The 17,871-nt window shown below is 50.0% G+C and overlaps 1 protein-coding gene across 1 annotated transcript in view; it reads right to left on the bottom strand.

The window, feature by feature from the left end:
* Positions 1 to 17,871, bottom strand: part of OBSCN (obscurin, cytoskeletal calmodulin and titin-interacting RhoGEF) — a 198,509-nt gene that overhangs the window by 39,493 nt on the left and 141,145 nt on the right. The window contains 7 exon segments of the mRNA XM_047776349.1: positions 7,269 to 7,547; positions 8,222 to 9,152; positions 9,673 to 10,046; positions 10,606 to 10,881; positions 11,013 to 11,300; positions 11,618 to 11,893; positions 12,893 to 13,165. Of these exon segments, the coding sequence (XP_047632305.1) occupies positions 7,269 to 7,547; positions 8,222 to 9,152; positions 9,673 to 10,046; positions 10,606 to 10,881; positions 11,013 to 11,300; positions 11,618 to 11,893; positions 12,893 to 13,165 (2,697 nt within the window).

The raw sequence follows: 17,871 nt of genomic DNA, 5'->3' as shown, positions 1-17,871 counted from the left end.
GTTATAACAACCTAAGACCTCCCAAGTGAAACGACCAAAGAAAAAGAAACATAATACATAAAACAATGATTGTGATGCCCTGATTTACAATAAGATGTGTTTGGTCTTCCTCTGGTTCCTGACCCTGGCCTCCAAAACCCTTGCAATTTCCTGAGTGAGTGGAGGCACAGAGTGTTTTTTTGTTATGTTAATGTGATTTTCCATCGGCCCTTTTGGTTGGGGCTGGTTGCCAGGGTAACCAACCCTGTGATTAGAAGCTTGTGACCTCTCTACCTCCAGGGAAGGGAGAGGGCCTGGAAACTGAGTACAATTACCAATGGTCAATGATTTAATCAGAAAAAACCAAAAGGATGGGGCTCGGAGAGCTTCTTTCATAGCTGGTGAACACATGTGAGATGTGGGGAGAGTAGCATGCTTGGCCCTGCCCCTCCCACATCTTTTGCCTATATGGATCTTCCACGTGGCTGTTAAATCCTTTTATAATAAAACACTGATCTAGTAAGTAAAATGTTTGCCAGAGTTCTGTGAACCACTCTAGTAAATTAATCAAACTCGAGGAAGGGGTCATTGTGTTACTGTCCAGAGCCTCTTTAAGCAATAGAAATTAATAGGAGGCCAAGTAAGAAATTCTGGCAAGGCTTCATTGGGGGCCCCTGCTGCAGCAGGGGGGCGCAAAGCAAGCAACAGTTTCCCTTGCTTGTTTGCTCCCTGAGCAGGGCAAGCTGGTCCTTTACATGGGGTGATAGTAGGGGCAGGTTCCAGGTTCTAGCCACCGAGGGGCTGTCAATCCCTTTGGTAGTATTGGGTGCAGGGGCATGTATAGTACCCTGATTTTGCTTTTGACTCTAGAACTGGCAACTGGGTTTTTAAATTTTTGTATCTTCTTGCCCACAATTTGCCCCAGCTGCACATGTACACAGTTATTATTAGCCCCTTATAGTTTCTTTGTATTTTGTTGCTCGAGGAGATGTTTGTCCAGGTGCAAGCACTGCATCCCCTGCAGCAAAGGGTCCCAGGTCCCCACAGCCTGTCTCTAATTTATAGCTTTTTGGCCAGAAGTACAGGTGACAACTTGGACTTGTAGCTAATTATCTGAGGTGGTGGAGAAGACAGCCTTGAAGGACTGAGCCCTTAACCTACTGGATCTGATGCCTTCTCCAGGTAGATGGTATCTGAATTGAGCTGAATTGTAGGACATTCAGCTGATATCACAGACAATTTCTTTTTGTGGGGAAAAAAACTCACACACATTGGAACTGGGTACAGAATCACTGGAATGGTTTTAAAGTCACTAGGCATTAAGCAAGTGAAGGACAGTTATCTGTTGGAGATAGGAAACAACCATGAGCCCTATAACTGCCCCAGCTTCCTGCCTTATGTTTCTGTGGTGGGGAGACTGGGGCAGAACCAGGCAGACCTTGAGTTGAGGAGACAGAGCTGATGTCCTGAGAGACAAAAGCAGCTTGTGACCATGGAGCACAAAAGCAGAGATGAGAAAGTTGCAGAGAGAGGGCTCCCTCCCTTGAAGATTCAGAAGAGCACAACTGGCACATGCACACAAGGAATGAACCATCTGAAATGACTAAAGGAAATAACATCTGAAGACAGATAAGGGTTAGAATACTGTCGGTTTCTAGTCAGACTGGAAATTTTTGCATTCACAGGGCATCAGGTAGAGTACTCAGGAATGCTCTCACTTCAGTAGAGGGAGATGATTAGCCCTGGACTCAGCACTCTCTTGGTGCCACCTAACAAATTGAGACAAATGGGGACTTGGGACCCCTTGCTGCAGTGGCTGCAATGCTTACACCTGAACAAACATCAAAAGCAACAAAATACAAAGAAATTATAACAGTCCAAAAAATAACTGTGTTCATGTGCAGCTGAGGTGAGAAGACACACACACACACACACAAAACTAAAAACCCAACTGCCACTTCTAAAGAGCTAAGAGCAAAAGCAGGGTACTATGCATCCCCCCTGCATACAACACCACCAAAGGGGTAGCAGATCACCTAAGCTACCTCTCTGGCCCAAACCCTGGACCTGCCCCTACCCTCACCCCATTTAAGGAACCAGCTCACCCTCCACAGCAAGTAAGCAAGCAAGCAAGGGAACCTGTTGTTTGTTTTCGTTCCCCCTGCTATAGCAGGGGCCCCAATAAAGCCTTGTCTGAATTTTCCTGTCTGGCCAGCAACAAAATCACACAAGCCGGACCTGAAACCATCAAGCTGCTTGTAAGTAATTCACTGTACTCTAGACCAAAACTCAAGAAGACCTGAAGAAATGCAAAATATCCAGCTCCCAACAAAGTGAAATTCACAGTCGGGCATCCAGCCAAGAATGTCAGATGTGCAAGGCATCAGGAAACATGTAGAATAATCAATCAAAACTCAGAATTGACACAGATGTTAGAACTGTATTCCATGTGTTCAAAAAGTTGAGACACAGAACATAAAGATTCAAGTAGAACTTATAGCGATTAAAAAAAAATTACAATAGATGGGATTGTTAGCAGCTTAGATACTACAGAAGAAAATAATGAGTGTAAAAGCATAGCAATAAAAACCATTTAAAATGAAATGCAAAGAGAAAAAAATTTTAAAAATTGGAAAGGAATATTAGTAAACTGTAATACAACTTCAAATAGCTCAATATATGTGTAACTAAAGTCCCCAAAAGAACGGGGAAGAAAATATTTAAAGAAATAACATCCCTCCAATTTCAAACTTAATGAAAACTATGAACCCAAAAGTCCAAGAAGCTCAACTGCAAGCACAAGGAACATAAAGAAATGTGACCAAAGAATATAATCAAATTACTCAAAACCAGTGATAAAAAGAAGAGCTTTAAAAGTATCCAGAGATCATTTTTGCAGAAATTGACAAGCTAATCCTAAAATTCAAGAGAAAATGCAAGAGACTCAGGATGGTCAACACATCTTGAACAAGAACTAAGTTAGAAGACTCGCATTTAGAGATTTCAAAACTTAGTACCAAGTACAATAGTCAAAACAGTGTGGTAATGGCATAATGACAGACATTTGGGTCAGTGGAATAGAATTAAGAGTCAGAAATAGGTCTACATATTTAATTGAAATTCATTTCTGACAAGAGTTTCAAGACAATTTTATGAGGGGAAAGAGTCTTTTCAACAAATCATGGTGGAACAATTGGATTTCCACATGAAGAGAATGAATGAACTGAGGCCCTTATCTCATACCATATACAAAAATAAACTCAAAATAGACCAAAGAGCTAAATATAAAAAAACATAAGTGTAAATCTCTGTAACCTTGGATTAGACTGTGGTTTCTTAGATATGACAAGTAAAGCACAAAAACCAAAGAAAAAGTAGATAAACTGTATTTCATCAAAATTTAAAAATTTTATGCATAAATAAAGAACAATAACAAGAAACTGACAAGACAACCCACAGAATGGGAGAAAAGATTTGAAAGTCACATACCTGATAAGGATCTAGTACCCAGAAAATATAAAGAACTCTTAGGGAGTTCCCATCGTAGCTCAGTGGTAACAAACCCGACTAGTATCCAAGAGGACGAGGTTTCAATCCCTGGCCTTGATCAGTGGGTTAAGGATCTGGTGTTGCCATGAGCTATGGGGTAGGTCACAGACAAAGCTCTTATCTGGTGTTACTGTAGCTGTGGCTGTGGCTGGCAGCTACAGCTTTGATTCTATCCCTAGCCTGGCAATTTCCATATGCTGCGGATGTGGCCCTAAAAGACAAAAAAAAAAAAAAAAGAAGAAGAAGAAAAGAGAGAACTCTTAGAACTCAAAATTAAAAATGCAAATAACCCAATTTTAAAATGGATAAATGATTTGAATAGGCATATCTCAAAAAAAGATATACTAAGTGAAGTAAGTCAGAAAGAGAAAGACAAATACCATATGATATCACTTATATCTGGAATCTAATATATGGCACAAATGAACCTTTCCACAGAAAAGAAAATCATGGACATGGAGAACAGACTTGTGGTTGCCAAGGGGAAGGGGAGGGAATGGGATAGAACTGGGAATTTGGGGTTAACAGATGCAAACTATTGCCTTTGGAATGGATAAGTAATGAGACCCTGCTATATAGCACTGGTATATCTAGTCACTTATGATGGAGCATGATAATGTGAGAAAAAGAATGTATATATGCTATGTGTGATTGGGTCACCATGCTATACAGTAGAAAATTGACAGAACACTGTAAACCAGTTATGATGGAAAAAATAAAAATCATTTAAAAAAAAGATAAACGTATGGCCAATAAGCACATGAAAAGATGCTCATTATTAGCCAGTAGAGAAACACACATCAAAACCAATATACCACTTCACATGCATTAATATACCACTTCACATGCATTAATATGGCTATTATTGAAATGATGAACACTAATAAGCATTGGCAAAGATGCAGGGAAATTGGAACATTTGCACATTGCTGGCAAGAATGTAAAATGATGTAGTCACTGTGATAAATAGTTTAGCATTCCTTTAAAAATTAAACATAGAGTTACTATACGACCTAGCAATTCCACATCTAGGTATAGATTCAAGAAAAGCGAAAATGCATGTACACAAAAAACTTTCACATGAATACTCATAACAGCACTATTCATAATAGCCATAAATGGACGGATAAACATTATCCAATGAATGGATAAATAGTCCATACACAATGAAATATTTTTTAGCCATAAAAAGGAATGAAGTACTGGTATTTACTACATGGATAGACCTTAGAAACAATCTCAGCAATAGAAACTAGACACAAAGGCCACATATTATATGATTCCATTTATATGAAAAGTACAGAATAAGCAAAGCCAAGGAGTCAGAAAATAGATTAATTGTTGCCAGTTGCTGAGGAAGTAGGAATGAGGAATGACAGTCAACAGGTATGGGGTTTATTTCTGGGATGATGAAAATGTTTTGGAATTAGATGCTGTCACAAACTTGAAAGTATATAAAAAAACCACTGAATTAAATATTTTAAAACAGTGAATTTTATTCTGTGCAAATATCTAAAAACTTTTCAATCTCATTAGAAAAGACAAGTTATGAACAAGAAAAGAAAGATAAGAATGACACCACATTTCTCAGAAAGAATGCAAGCTAGTAGACAAGGGAGCAACATCTATAAAGTATGGAAAGGAAAAATAGTTCTAGCAAAAATATTCTAAAGAAAATCAAAATAAAGACATTATTCAGATATACTCAAACTATAAAAAAATGCTAAAAGATGTCCTTCAGGCAGAAATAAAAGTGTTACCAGATATATAAGATCTCATCCTAAGATAACCTGACTTGTTGCTATTGTGTTTTTTAATGGTTTTGTTTTTAGAGAATTATAGATTCTCATGCTGTTCTAAGAAACAATACAGTGATCCCATTTACTCTTTACCCAGTTTCCAGCAATGTTAACATTTCTCATAACTACAAAAGATGATAATTATGTGATCCCTTGGCCTTGTTCAGATGTCACAAGTTTCACATGAACTCCACTGAGTATGTGCTTGTCTAATTTTATGCAATAAAATGAAATTTTATCATAATTGTTGCCCATGTCAATGTGTTCTTTTTCCTTGCTGAGCAGTATTCCACAGAATAGCCACCACAGTTTAACAACTGGGTCATTACCAGTTTAGGACTATTGAGAATAAAGCTGGTATGAGTATTTGGGTATAGGTTTCATTAGGAATTTGAATTTTTATTTCTCTGGGGTAAATAACAAAAAAGGCAATTGTTGGATCATATGGTAACTATGTTGTTTTGTAGGCAACTGCAAACTTTTTAGGAGTGGCCCCACCACTTTACATTCTCACCAGCAATGTAAAGAAATGGATGAGAGATCCCATTTCTCTGCATGCTTACCTGCACAACCATTTTTTATTTTAGCCATCCTGGTAAGTATTCCGTGATATCTCACTGGGGTTTTTATTTCCATTTCCCTGATTGTTAATGATGTTGAACATGTTCCCTGTGCTTATTTTGCCTTCTGTATGCCCTCTCTCATGGAATGTACGGACTTATCTTCTGCTCATATTCTAAGTGAAAACTTTTTTAAAAATACTGTTTAATTTTGAGCTTTATATATTCTTTAGTCCTTTATAAGATATGCAATTTTGCAGATATTTTCACCCAGCCTATACAGCATTTCATCCTCAATACTTGGTGTTTGGAGTTCCCATCGTGGCTCAGTGGCTAACGAATCCAACTAGGAACCATGAGGTTGTGGATTCAATCCCTGGCCTTGCTCAGTGGGTTAAGGACCCAGCGCTGCTGTGAGTTGTAGTGAAGATCGCAGATGCGGCTTGGATCCTGCGTTGCTGTGGCTCCGGTGTAGGCTGGTGGCCACAGCTCCAATTAGACCCCTGGCCTGGCAACCATCATATGCCATGGGTGAGGCCCTAGAAAAGAAGAAAGAAAGAAAGAAAGAAAGAAAGAAAGAAAGAAAGAAAGAAAGAAGGAAGGAAGGAAGGAAGGAAGGAAGGAAGGAAGGAAGGAAGGAAGGAAGGAAGGAAGGAAGGAAGGAAGGAAGGAAGGAAGGAAAATTAAAAAAAAAAAAAAACCCTGGTCTTTCTCATCTTTCTCAGAGCAAAGATTTTAACTCTGAGGAGGTCCAGTTTACCAATTTTTCCTTTTATGGGTCAAGTCTAAGCAGTCTTTTCCTAGATCTAGTCCTGAAGGTTTCCTATTTTTTTCTAAAAGTTTTATAGCTTCACATTTTACATTTAAGTACCTAATTCACTTTGAGCTAGTTTTCATATAAGGTCAAGGTTCATATTTTTGCCTATGAATGTCCAAATTACTCTAGCACCATTTGAAATTCCACCCTTGAATTTGAAATTCTACTCTTCCTCCATTTAATCGTATTTGCATTTTCATCAAAAATAAGATGGATATATTTGTACTGAAGCTATCTAAGGGCCCACCAGGAACCAGGGATGAAGACCAAATATATATTTCTATTTGTGTTAACCAACCACTGTGGCTGTTAACCAACCGCTGTGCCCATGGGGCACCTCCAAACCTTCTGAGGCTCCCCCTAAGCCCAGCCACCTCTCAAGGAAATAAGGCCCCCACCCTCATCCCGGGGGGCTCCCAGAGGACTCTCCATCTGCCACAAGACACTGCAGTCTCAAATCCTGCCTAGCCAGAGCCCAATGTTCTCCAGATCATCCTCCAACCCAGCACTGCCTCCCCCAACCAGGACCCCACCCTGGACTATCAAACCCAATTACACACTCACAGTCCACACGGAGCTCCGCTTTGGTGGAGGACACACCCACGCTGTTCTCAGCCAGGCAGCGGTAGACACCCATGTCTGCCGGCACCACAGCTGTGATGATGAGCTGATGGCCGCCCTGCTGGTCCTCACTGATCATATAGTGGTCATCTTCCTCCAACACCCTCCCATCCTTGAACCAGCGCACACTGGGCACAGGCTGGCCTGTCACCACACAGTCAAAGCTCACAGGGTACCCATCCAGCACCTCCTGATTCTGAAGCTCAGTCAGGAACACCGGGGCTGGGAGGGACAGGAAGGGCATAAAGCATGTTAGTTCCAGGCTCCCCCTAGTCACTCCAGATGCCAGGGGTTTGATGTGCATGCTCTGCATGGAACCCATTCATGCAAGTGCTCACAGATCGGGCAGCTAAACAGAATTCTGTCTCTGCCAGCTGAGCTCTGAATCCTCTTTGCTTACCTGGTTTCCAAGCTACCATAAGGCCACAGAAGTAGCAGGGAAGAAATAGGGGAAAGGGGAAATAAAAGGAAGAACAAGGGTGGCAGTCTGGGATTGGAGGTACCTGAGTAGCTCAGAATTGAAGGGGAGGAATGATGATGTGGGTTATTAATGATACCCACTTTCTTGTTCCTAGATAGATGCAACTAAACACTGAATGGCTTTTTTTTTAATTAATTTTAGTTGCTGGAGTGGGAAATGGTTTCAGACTGGACTAAGTGGAACACCATTCAAATCCCCATGATGTGGAAAAACCCTAAACTCTAGGAAAGTCAGTATTCCTGAAACCATTTCACAGAGTAGGACTCTGAGACTCAAAGAGGCTGGTAACAGGTAGAGGTGGGATTTAAATTGAGCTCTGTCTAACCTCAAAGTCAGGGCTCTTCCCAGCTCAGCTGCTGCATCTACAAACACCCAGAATCTAAAGCCCAGCAAATTCCTTGAGTTTTCAGCTGACCTTGGTCACTGCCACTGGCTTCGATCCTCCTCTCATCCCACTCCTGATCCAGGCAGCTTGCAGACTCATCAGCCTCTGTGGTCAGCACTGGCTCTGGAGGTGCTACGGAGGTGGGGGCCACCTTGCCAATGCGCATCTCCACCCCACGCGGCCCCTGCTCTGACAGGCTGATGTCCACTCCAATGCCCATGGTGCCAAACATCTCCCGGAAGCAGGTGACTGCACGGCGGGCCTCGACAAGTGTCTCGAAGCGGATGCAGACAAAGTGCTCATCTTCATGGTATGTCTGCCAGTCCCCAGGCTCCTCAGGCTCTTCCTTGCCCTCATCAGCACTGAAGAAGATCTCCTCATCTGAAACCTCTGCTGGGCCCTTGGTGCGGAAGAGGCGGTGCAGCCTCCGGGCTGCCCGGCGGAAAGTGTCATCCAGTTCACCACCAGAAGAACTCTCAGTCTCACTTTCTGTCCCACTGACCACCACACAGGCACTGTGGGCCACATGGCCAAACTTGTTGCTCACCTGACAGGTATAGCGGCCAGCATCGGCCTGGCCCAAGCTAGTGACCAGCAGAGAGCAGGTGCCATCCCCAAGCTGGTCAATGTGATGGTGCCGGCCATCAGTCAGCTCCACACCGTCTTTTAGCCAGTGGGCACGCACATCTGTCTTGCTGGATACTACACACTCCAGATGCAAGACATCTCCCACCTGTGCTACAGTGTCCCCAAATGTGCGGCAGAACAGAGGCCCCTCCTGCTGCTGCATCTCCTTCCGGACCTTATAACCCTTGAAGGCAGCCTGGATCTTCACTGCTGCCTTGTCCATGGATGGGTCACTCAGGTCTCCAATGCTCAAGGCTCCTGGTGGTGGGTGCACTGCAGCTGGCTTCTCCTGCTGTTTCTGTGGCTTCCCAGAGGGTGCTGCTGGGACGCCAACCTGTGTGCACAGGTAAGGTAGGGCACCTGAGGCCTGAGACAGGGAAAGCATGGTGCAGGGACATACACGGGGCAAGGGAAAGCAGAGCCCAGGTCTCTTGCCAGAGTACCACGTCTCACTCCAGCATGCCTCTTGCCTGCTGCCTGCTGTCAACTGTGCTACCTTCCCTTAGGCCAGATGCCTGATGGCTTCTGTTGCTGCTAAAAAGCAAGCCTACCCTCCCTGAAACTGCTTTCCCCAGAGTGGGACAGAGTTGTGTGGAATCACAGAGAGACTGGTTCCAGCTCTTCAGAAAAAGGTTTTAACAACCAGATGGATGGATAGATGGATGGGTAAATGGATGACCAATGAATGGGCGGGTGGTGGGTGGATAGATGGATGAATCAATGCATGAATGGATAAATAGATGGTAGATGGATTGGAGGACAGATAGAGGATGGATGGTATTTGGATAAAATGATGGAGTGCCAAAGATTTGAGAGTCCCAGGCCTCTCCTTGTAGGTCAAGCTTAAGACTCACCTTGCTGGTCAGTGGTGAGGCACTGGGCCGCCCAGCCTTCTTGAGGTAGGTAACCAAGGAAGGAGTGCCTGCACGGGACTCATCATCAGAACTGGTGTGTGAGAGGTCAGCCTCTCCAGTGCGTGCCAGTTCGTCAGCCGTGGAATAGTCCTCAGAGAGGTCAGGAGCCACCTCCTCCACCTCCTGCTGCAGGCACTGAGGGCGTCCATCCTCCTCAGGCAGCTCGCTGATGGAGTCCAGCGTAGGCTCACGGCTCATACGGCGCTTCCGGGCTAGGGCCTCCCACAGCAGGTGCAGGTCACCTTCCTGAGCTGCCTCAGGGGGCAGGCTGGGCTGTGTGGGGACCTCATCCCCAGATCCTGGGGTCAGCACCACTGAGGAGGGCAGGAGAGTAGTCAGCCAGGCAGGGACAGAACCATAACCCCACGCTGGTCTTGGCTGCTGACTGTGCTTCCCCTTGATAGGTCTCTGATGCCTGCCTGGGCCCCCAGAGAGCTCTGATACAAAATCTTTACAAGGATTTAGAGGCTATGAAGGGCCCTCTCTGGGCCGCATTCTCCCTCCTGCATGGGATGGGATGAACACAAGGAGTACCAGGCCAGGGTCAGTGCAGGTGCAGGGAGTCTCAGAGTGCAGGAGTCTCAAAGAGAAAGGGTTTAAGGAAACAGCAGTGGGTACCAAGTGTTGCATTGGCCAGGATCCCATTCAGGGAGCAACGTGGCCTCAAATGCCAGTGATACAGGTTCTGACAGGGGGCTGAGACACACTAAGTTTGTGCATCTCCCCACCCCAGCCTCAGTCTTTCTTGGTGTAAGAAAGGGGCTCCTCAAGAGGACTTTCTGTGGTTCCCAGAGAACCAGTGAGGAAGAGGGCTGGTCCACTCCATCCACCAGGGTTCCCCCAACCTTGCACGCCGGGCCCTGGGGGACATACCCTGGAAGGAAGTTGCTGCCATAGAGGCCGAGTCCCGGGCAGGGCTGCAGCGGTACTCGCCCTGGTCCTCTGGTGAGAAGCCCCGGATCAACAGCATCTGCCGCTGCCCCTGGCAGAGAATCTGGACACGCCCGCTGGGCTGGATGCGCTCTGTTCCCTTCAGCCAGACAACCTCACCAGCCTCAGCCACCTCACACTCCAGACACAAATCCTCCCCAGCTGCCACCTGCCGGCTCTCGGGGGCAGGGGGCACAGTCATGGGTTCCAGGGGCTCTGCTGGGAACAGCGATCAGAAAAAGGAGGGACACATCAGCAAGGATGTGGGTGGGGCCCCCAGCTTAGAGAGGTCTTGAGGGCTCCAGGCTGGACCCCCACCCTCACAAACTAGGACTAAGGCATCAACTCACCAAGCCTCACTGTCTGGGGCAGGTACACAGGCTCCCCAGAGCCTGCTGGGCTCACTGCAGCCACACGGAAGCGGTAGGTCTCCCCGGGGGCCAGACCATCCACCACACACTCAGGCCCTGGCACCAGCTCATGGCACAGCTGCCACTCTCCTGTGGCCGCTGACTTCATCTCCACCCTATAGCCACAAAGACCGCCTCCTCCATCGCTCGCAGGAGCCACCCAAGACAATGTCACGGAGCTACTGCTGCGCCCCACCACCTCTGCGTCCTCAGGGGGGTCAGGGAGGCCTGCGGGGGTGGGGAGGAGGCAGTGTGGTTGGAGGAGCAGCTCACAGCACCCCCTACCCCGGGGTCTTCTCTTGGGGTGCAGTGTGACACACCCCTCAAAGTCCTGTGAGCAGCTGTGCCCCACAGCCTGGCCTTTATAAGGGGGTGAGGAAGGCACATTTGAGTCACAGGGAGACTGTGCCCAGAGCCTACCCGCCATGCGGGGGGTAGGCAGTGATCAGCCCCCAGTAGCCTCCGGGCTGGAATGTCCTATCCCCCAACTCATCTCCCAGAGACCCTTGGACGCAAGCTGCAGCAGGCAGGCCCAAGCCACTCACCCAGCACAGTGAGCCGTGCGGAGGCCACAGCATCACGGGCAGCAAAGGTGACCTCACCAGCATGGTGTGGCTGGGCCTGGTGCAGCAGCAGGGCATGCTGGCTGCCGTCAGCGGTGACCGTCCAGTCCCTGTCGTCTGGCTGCACTACAGCTCCATTGATGTACCAGGTCGCCTCGCCCACAGGAACTGCCTCGCTGAGCACGCAACTGAAGCTGGCCTGCCCACCAGCTCGCACGGCCACGTCCTGGGGGGCCTCCAGGACCTCCAAGCGCCAGCCTACAGGGCAGGGTCGGGTGGGGTGGCAGTGTGAGTGCAGAAGCCCAGGGGCTGCTGGGGGTGCTTAGAGATACCCATACTGCCCTCTCCTGTCAGCCCAAAACAGAGGGGGGATCTAGCCTCAGGTGGGATGGGTCTTGAAGACCTATGCCCTGTCCAGCCACACCATACCCCCCATAGCCTGGCATCAGGTGAGAGTGGTCTCAGAGCTCAATGAGACCACTACCACCCCACGCAGAGTGGGTGTCTTTCAGATTCCTGTAGAGAAGTCTCAGAAGTCCACCCTTTTCCACAAGGCCCTGCCTCCTGCCCCCCAACCCCAAGCAGCCAGGTACCCAGTGGGAGGAGTCTCAGAGACCCATTCCCTCTGCTGTCCCAGCCTTCTCCTACTACCTCCAGTCAAATATCTGGTGAGAGGGATCTCAGTAACCTATGCCCCCCCCATGACCTCAACCCCCACCAGCACACACACAAACGTGATATCTCATGGGAGGGGTCTGAGAACCTCACTGCCCCTGCATCCACAACACCCCTTCCCCCACTAATCCCTGCAGTGGGGTATCAAGTAGGAGGACTCTTGGAGACCTAGGCCCCACACCTGCAGCCTCAGGCCCTTCCCCTGCACCCAAACAGTACAGTATCTGGTGGGAGAGGTTGAAGAGGCCCAAGTCCCCATACAGTGGTCACTCCCCACTCCCACCCCTGGAAGCATACTGTATTTGGTGGGATGGGTCTGAGAGACTCACACACCCTCTTCAGTCCCAGCTCTACCCAGCACCCCTGGAGTGGGTTACCCCTTAGGAGAGGTCTCAGAGACCAACCCTCCCACATCCCCACCCTCCCATGCTCTGAGTGGGGTATCAGTGTGAAGGGGTGCAGACAACTATACCTCCCTCCCTGTGGCCCCAGAATTCCCCACTTTGCATTGAAGTATTTAGTGGGAGGAGTTGCCCTCACCCTTTGGCTCCAGCTCACCCTCCCACACCCCACACCTCTAACCTCTCACTGTGAGGAACGCAGATGTCACCATGTCCCCTGCCAGGAAGGTCACTCGACAGCTATCCTGGGGCCGCAGGTTCTTGAGCAGCAGCAGGTGTCGCAAGCCATTCTCGAAGTAGACCACCTCGGCATTCTCAGAGGTGTGAACCGGTTCATCATCCAGCAGCCAGGTGTGGGCGGCCACCTCTGGCCGGGACAACAAGCACTCAAACAGCGCCTCACCACCCTCAGGTGCCTCCACGTTCTCCAGGCCCCTCACCACAGAGTTCTTGGCTGCAGAAAGAAGGTGGTTCAGGGGAGCTGGGGGATCCTCCTGCCCAGCATCCCAAACAGTCATGTGAAAGAGCCCCTCATTCAGGACAAAGGGCCTAACAGAATACAGCTAGGTGGAGGGCAGCTAGGTAGCCACCTGGAGTAGCCATGCAGGGACCTCCTAAGGCTCTGCCCATCCCCACATCACATGGCCTGTGCTGGGAAGGGGGTGGTCCTTCCCACCTCACAGATAAGAATCCTCATAGATGTTCACAGACTGAAAACTTGCTGGGGCTCAAGCCCAGATGGAGGCTTATGCCCCTCAGCTTTGCTGCAGTATGAGGCTCTGGAAAAGGGTTCCCTTCCTTTCCTCCCCTAGCCAGAGCTAGTAGACCTGCTTGGCTGCTACCCTCACTCACCTGGACCAGACAGACCTCTCCCCTAATTCTCAGCCTGCCCTAATTGTCTTGTACATACTGTACATCCCAGGAGTCAGTAATTAGCAGCTACACATTTTTCATGGAAGCCATGAGACCAGGACTGGGCATGCCAGGCCCCAGATCCAGCTCACTGCCTGGCCTCCATGGGCTGGCCACTTCTGAGGGCCCATCTCCATGTCAGGCCACCTGTACCAAAAGTCAATGCCAGTGGGCTTCAAATGCCAGAGGGCTTCTGGATTCGGTGGATCTCTGAGGATGGGGATGACTGAGGGCAGGGGTGGTGTCCAGGCAGGAGAACCAGAAACAGGGGATGCAATGATGGGAATAAAGGAGAGGTGTAAGGGGCAGAAGGGAGCCAAGCCAGTGAGGTAAAGGATGCCTAGCCACGTGGGGAGCAGTAGGTAGGGATAAAGACAGGTAGGAAAGGAGTGCCATGTGACCCAGGGCTGTCCAGGATGCTGGAGAGGTCTGGCCTTGACCCACATGACAGGAAGGAGTCTCTGTAGTCACTGACAGAGGTAGCAGCCTGGCCCAAGTTCCAGACCCACAGGCCCAACTGCTGTTTGGGCTTCAATGCCAGTGGGCTTTGAACTGAACTGGCACAAAACCCTGACGTTCCCTCTTAGTTCATCCACAGAGTCCACACACTCCTCTGAACAGGGGTCTCCAGGGAGTTAAGGGAAGAGGGCACCTCAGAGTGGAGGATCCATGGAGCCCACCCACATCCCTGTCCTTGCACCCTCCTGGCCCTGGTCTGCTCACATCATAGACCAGACACCCCCATACTCCTGCTCCTTTCCTCCCCGAGTCAGAACTGACAGAGCCAACAGCAACGAAAGAGTATATCCCACATCTCTGTGCTTGGATGGCTGTGACCAGGTCTGTGGGGCTGCAGCTGCTCTTGGCCATGATGGGACAGGTGGGGCAGGGGGAGGCCTACAGTCACCGTTGGAGCTCACCCTCCTTAGCTCCAATCCAAGGATCAAGGCTGCTTTGTCTCCATAAAAGCTCAGATTTTAAAGCAGCAGTGATGAACCCCTGAGGTCTCCCTTATGCTGTCTTCTGCTTCTTTGCATCTTGTTCTCTACTCCCTACCCAAGGCCTGAAGGCTCTGCCCCAGATATCCACAAGCCCCCCAACCCCCACTGCCTCCTTTAGAACCAGGCTCACACTTTAGCCCCTTTCCACCTCTCATAGGAATATCACCCCTGAATGGAGGGAGTTTCATCTGTTCCCTGCTATGCTCCAAGGGGCCAAAAAAAGTGTTTAAAAACTTAGTTGTTGAACTAGTGTGTGAATGGGGTGTGAGTGACCTTAGGCAGCCAGTGGCCCAAACCAGACCCACCCCTATTCTTCCCAGCTTGGACGCTCCCCTGACAGCTGCAAGCTCACTCACCACTGGGAACACCTCAGTTTTCCCAACTAGAAAGTGGCTGCAGGCAAATGACACCTCCTCCCCTGCAGCCCTTTGTCTCCCTTCCTTGTCTTTCCATAGCATATCCTTGCTGTGTTGCAGATGGGGATATGGGGCTCAGACCATCCTGAGTAACCAGCCCAGAAAGGGGCAGAGCTGGGGTCTGAATCCAGTATTCAGGGAGCTCAGCCCAGTGGCCCTTCTCTGTTCTAGGACACAGCCCTGCCTAAGGCCCCACAACCCCCAGGCCTGCCCACCCACTTGCCTGCCTGGAAGCTGCTTCTCAGCCCGCCTCTACCTCCACCCCTTCCCCACCAGGTGTTTTGGATGCAGATTCTCCATGTGGCCTCTGCCCTTGTGTTTTCCAGCTGTCTGGTCCTATCAAACTGCCTGGGTCTGGGTGGGTGGGCTCAGGGCCTAGAATCCGCCTGCTGGGATCCCATCTTTCCAGCACACTGTCACTGCACTGCCTGCTATTCCACTGTCACAGCTCTAGTGAGCCGTATGGCAACCACACTGAGCCCAGGGCTGCCTGCCAGGCGGCCTCACCTTGCACTTGCAGCAGGGCCACCACACGGGTGCCTGCGGCCTCACAAGAATAGATGCCACTGTCGCAGGGCAAGGCCGGCCTGAAGGACAGCCTGGCCACGGTCCAGTCCTGCTCTATGATGACACGGCACCCATCAGCGCACACCTCCTGCTCGTCCATCTTCCATGTGGCCTGCACGGGCCGCGAGTACTGGCAGAGGAACTCGGCCGGGCCACCCTCCTCCACTGCCAGGTCCTGCATGGCACTGACCACCTCCACTGTGGGATCTGTTGGCCAACAGGCCAGGCACACGTCAGCTGGAGCAACGTGGCCACAGCCCACCCACCCTCTGCAGTCAGCACCAGGGACTCAGAAGCACGCAAAAGCAAGTCTGTGGTAGAAGGGGGACCGTCCATGGTGGTCCAGGGCCCTCCATGTGGGGCAAAACTGCCCCCACACATCCCCACCCACAACAGATGGGACTGTTGGCTCAGCATCCTATCCACTGCTCTCCCTGAGCCCCCACTTCCCCACTTCCCCTAGCCCAGGGCATGTGTTGCCTAGTGGGACAAAACAACCACTCCTGAAAGCCCTTGGGCCTGCTCAGGGTCCACAGCTCCACTGGGCACTTGACACCTGCAGCCCAGCTTATCCCTTCTCTGGGGCCTTGTCGCCTGCCCACTCAGGGGTCCCATCCCATCTCTACTTGCTGAAATTCTGTTCAACAAATGGTTTGCTCTCAGACCTGGGCAAACATCCATATTTATTCTGCAAGAGCATGGAGGGGGCCCGTTGGTAAACATGCCAGTCGAAGCCACATTGGGCTGCTGTGCCAAGCATTCCCAATACCCCCACTGGGAGTGAGTTGAAGGGGTTTCCTTGTAGCCCACTACCTTGCACAATGGCTACCTCTTCCCCAGAAGGACACAAGACCTCACCCAAGCCCACAGCAGGAAAAGCAGCTACAAGCAAGGGCAGTGCAGGCCACACCCAGGGCTGAGAAGGCTGCCTTCACCTCTAGGCTGCTCTCTGGGTGTGAGCCTGAAGGAGGTGTGGCTGCAAAGTGGTGGCCAGATGGGCAGCAGTGCCCAGGGCCCTATAAGCAGGTGAGCGTGGGGTCAACCTCCAGCTTCACTTCTCTGAATTGGCCTTCTTTTTCATCCACTAGGCAGGACTGCAGCCTGCCCACAGTGTCTACTCATGGCACATATCAACAGATGCCCAGTCTGCACCTGGGAGGCCAGTCCCCGAACCCCTGCCCTGGGAGCCCGCAGGAAGCATGCAGGGGCAGCAGAGGCAAAAGCGCCAGCGCAGGGCAAAGTTCCATCGGCTGGTACCTTTGACCAACAACTTGGCCCTGGAGACCAGGGGCCCTGCACGGTAGGTGACGGTGCCCGAGTCGGCGACCCCCAGGCCTGAGAGCATGAGGGAATGGAAGGTCCCATCACGCACGGAGATGGCACTTTGGGGACCGTCCTGCAGCAGGGTCCCATCCAGCCACCAATGGGCCTCTGGCCCACCCGCACGGGACACCTCACAGGAGAACGTGGCCACCTCCCCCGCAAAGACGTCCACATTCTGTAAGCCACGTATCAGGTACAGCGCTGCTTCTGTACAAGGGGGTGAAAGGAGGGGAGCTGGGTGCCCTGGGCCTGTGGGGCCATCTTGGGGTCCACAATTTGGGGACACCCTGGGGTCCACTATGCTTGAGGCAGTCTGGGCCTGGGGTCTAGAGATCCGCCCAGGCCAGCTTGCCTCCCCTGCTCATGGAATGAGACATGGAGACCACCCTTAGTGAGTCTATGGAAAGCCCTCAGCCCCTGTGTACCCCACAGCTCCATCAGAACATATTTGGTTTCACCAAAGGAGACTTGTATCTACACCCTATTCAGAAAGCAGAACTTATACGCACCAGGTCCATGGCTGGGATCTTTGTGAGGTTGGGTGTGGGACAGAAAAGAGAGGTCATGATGTCCACCTCTCTGAAAGGGAGGGGTCTGCTTGGGCAGTGAGCCCTCTTTCCCTGAGGGTGTGGAAGCAGATGCTTCTCCCATTTCCAAAGGGCCATTTGTCCAGACATCCCCTGAGATCCCTCTGGCCCTAAGACACTGGAGCCTTAATGCAGAATGGCAACTTCCCCCAACTCTGTTACACAGCAGGAACTGAGTCCAGAGGGCTTCCCAGATGCCTGCTCTGTGCTCCTACACCCACCCCAGCCAGGTTCTTCCTCAGAGCCTTCCATGTCCCAGGCCCCCACCATTCCTCCATGCTCTCCGAAAATGCACGCCTAACTTCACCCTCAACCTGCTTCCCATTCTCATCTCCAGCATGACTCCCAAGCTTG

This window comes from Phacochoerus africanus, chromosome 4, assembly GCF_016906955.1.
Source record: "Phacochoerus africanus isolate WHEZ1 chromosome 4, ROS_Pafr_v1, whole genome shotgun sequence".
Taxonomy (NCBI): Eukaryota; Metazoa; Chordata; class Mammalia; order Artiodactyla; family Suidae; genus Phacochoerus; species Phacochoerus africanus.
The sequence above is the reverse complement of the archived record's forward strand: the minus strand, read 5'-3'. Positions and strand labels throughout refer to the sequence as shown.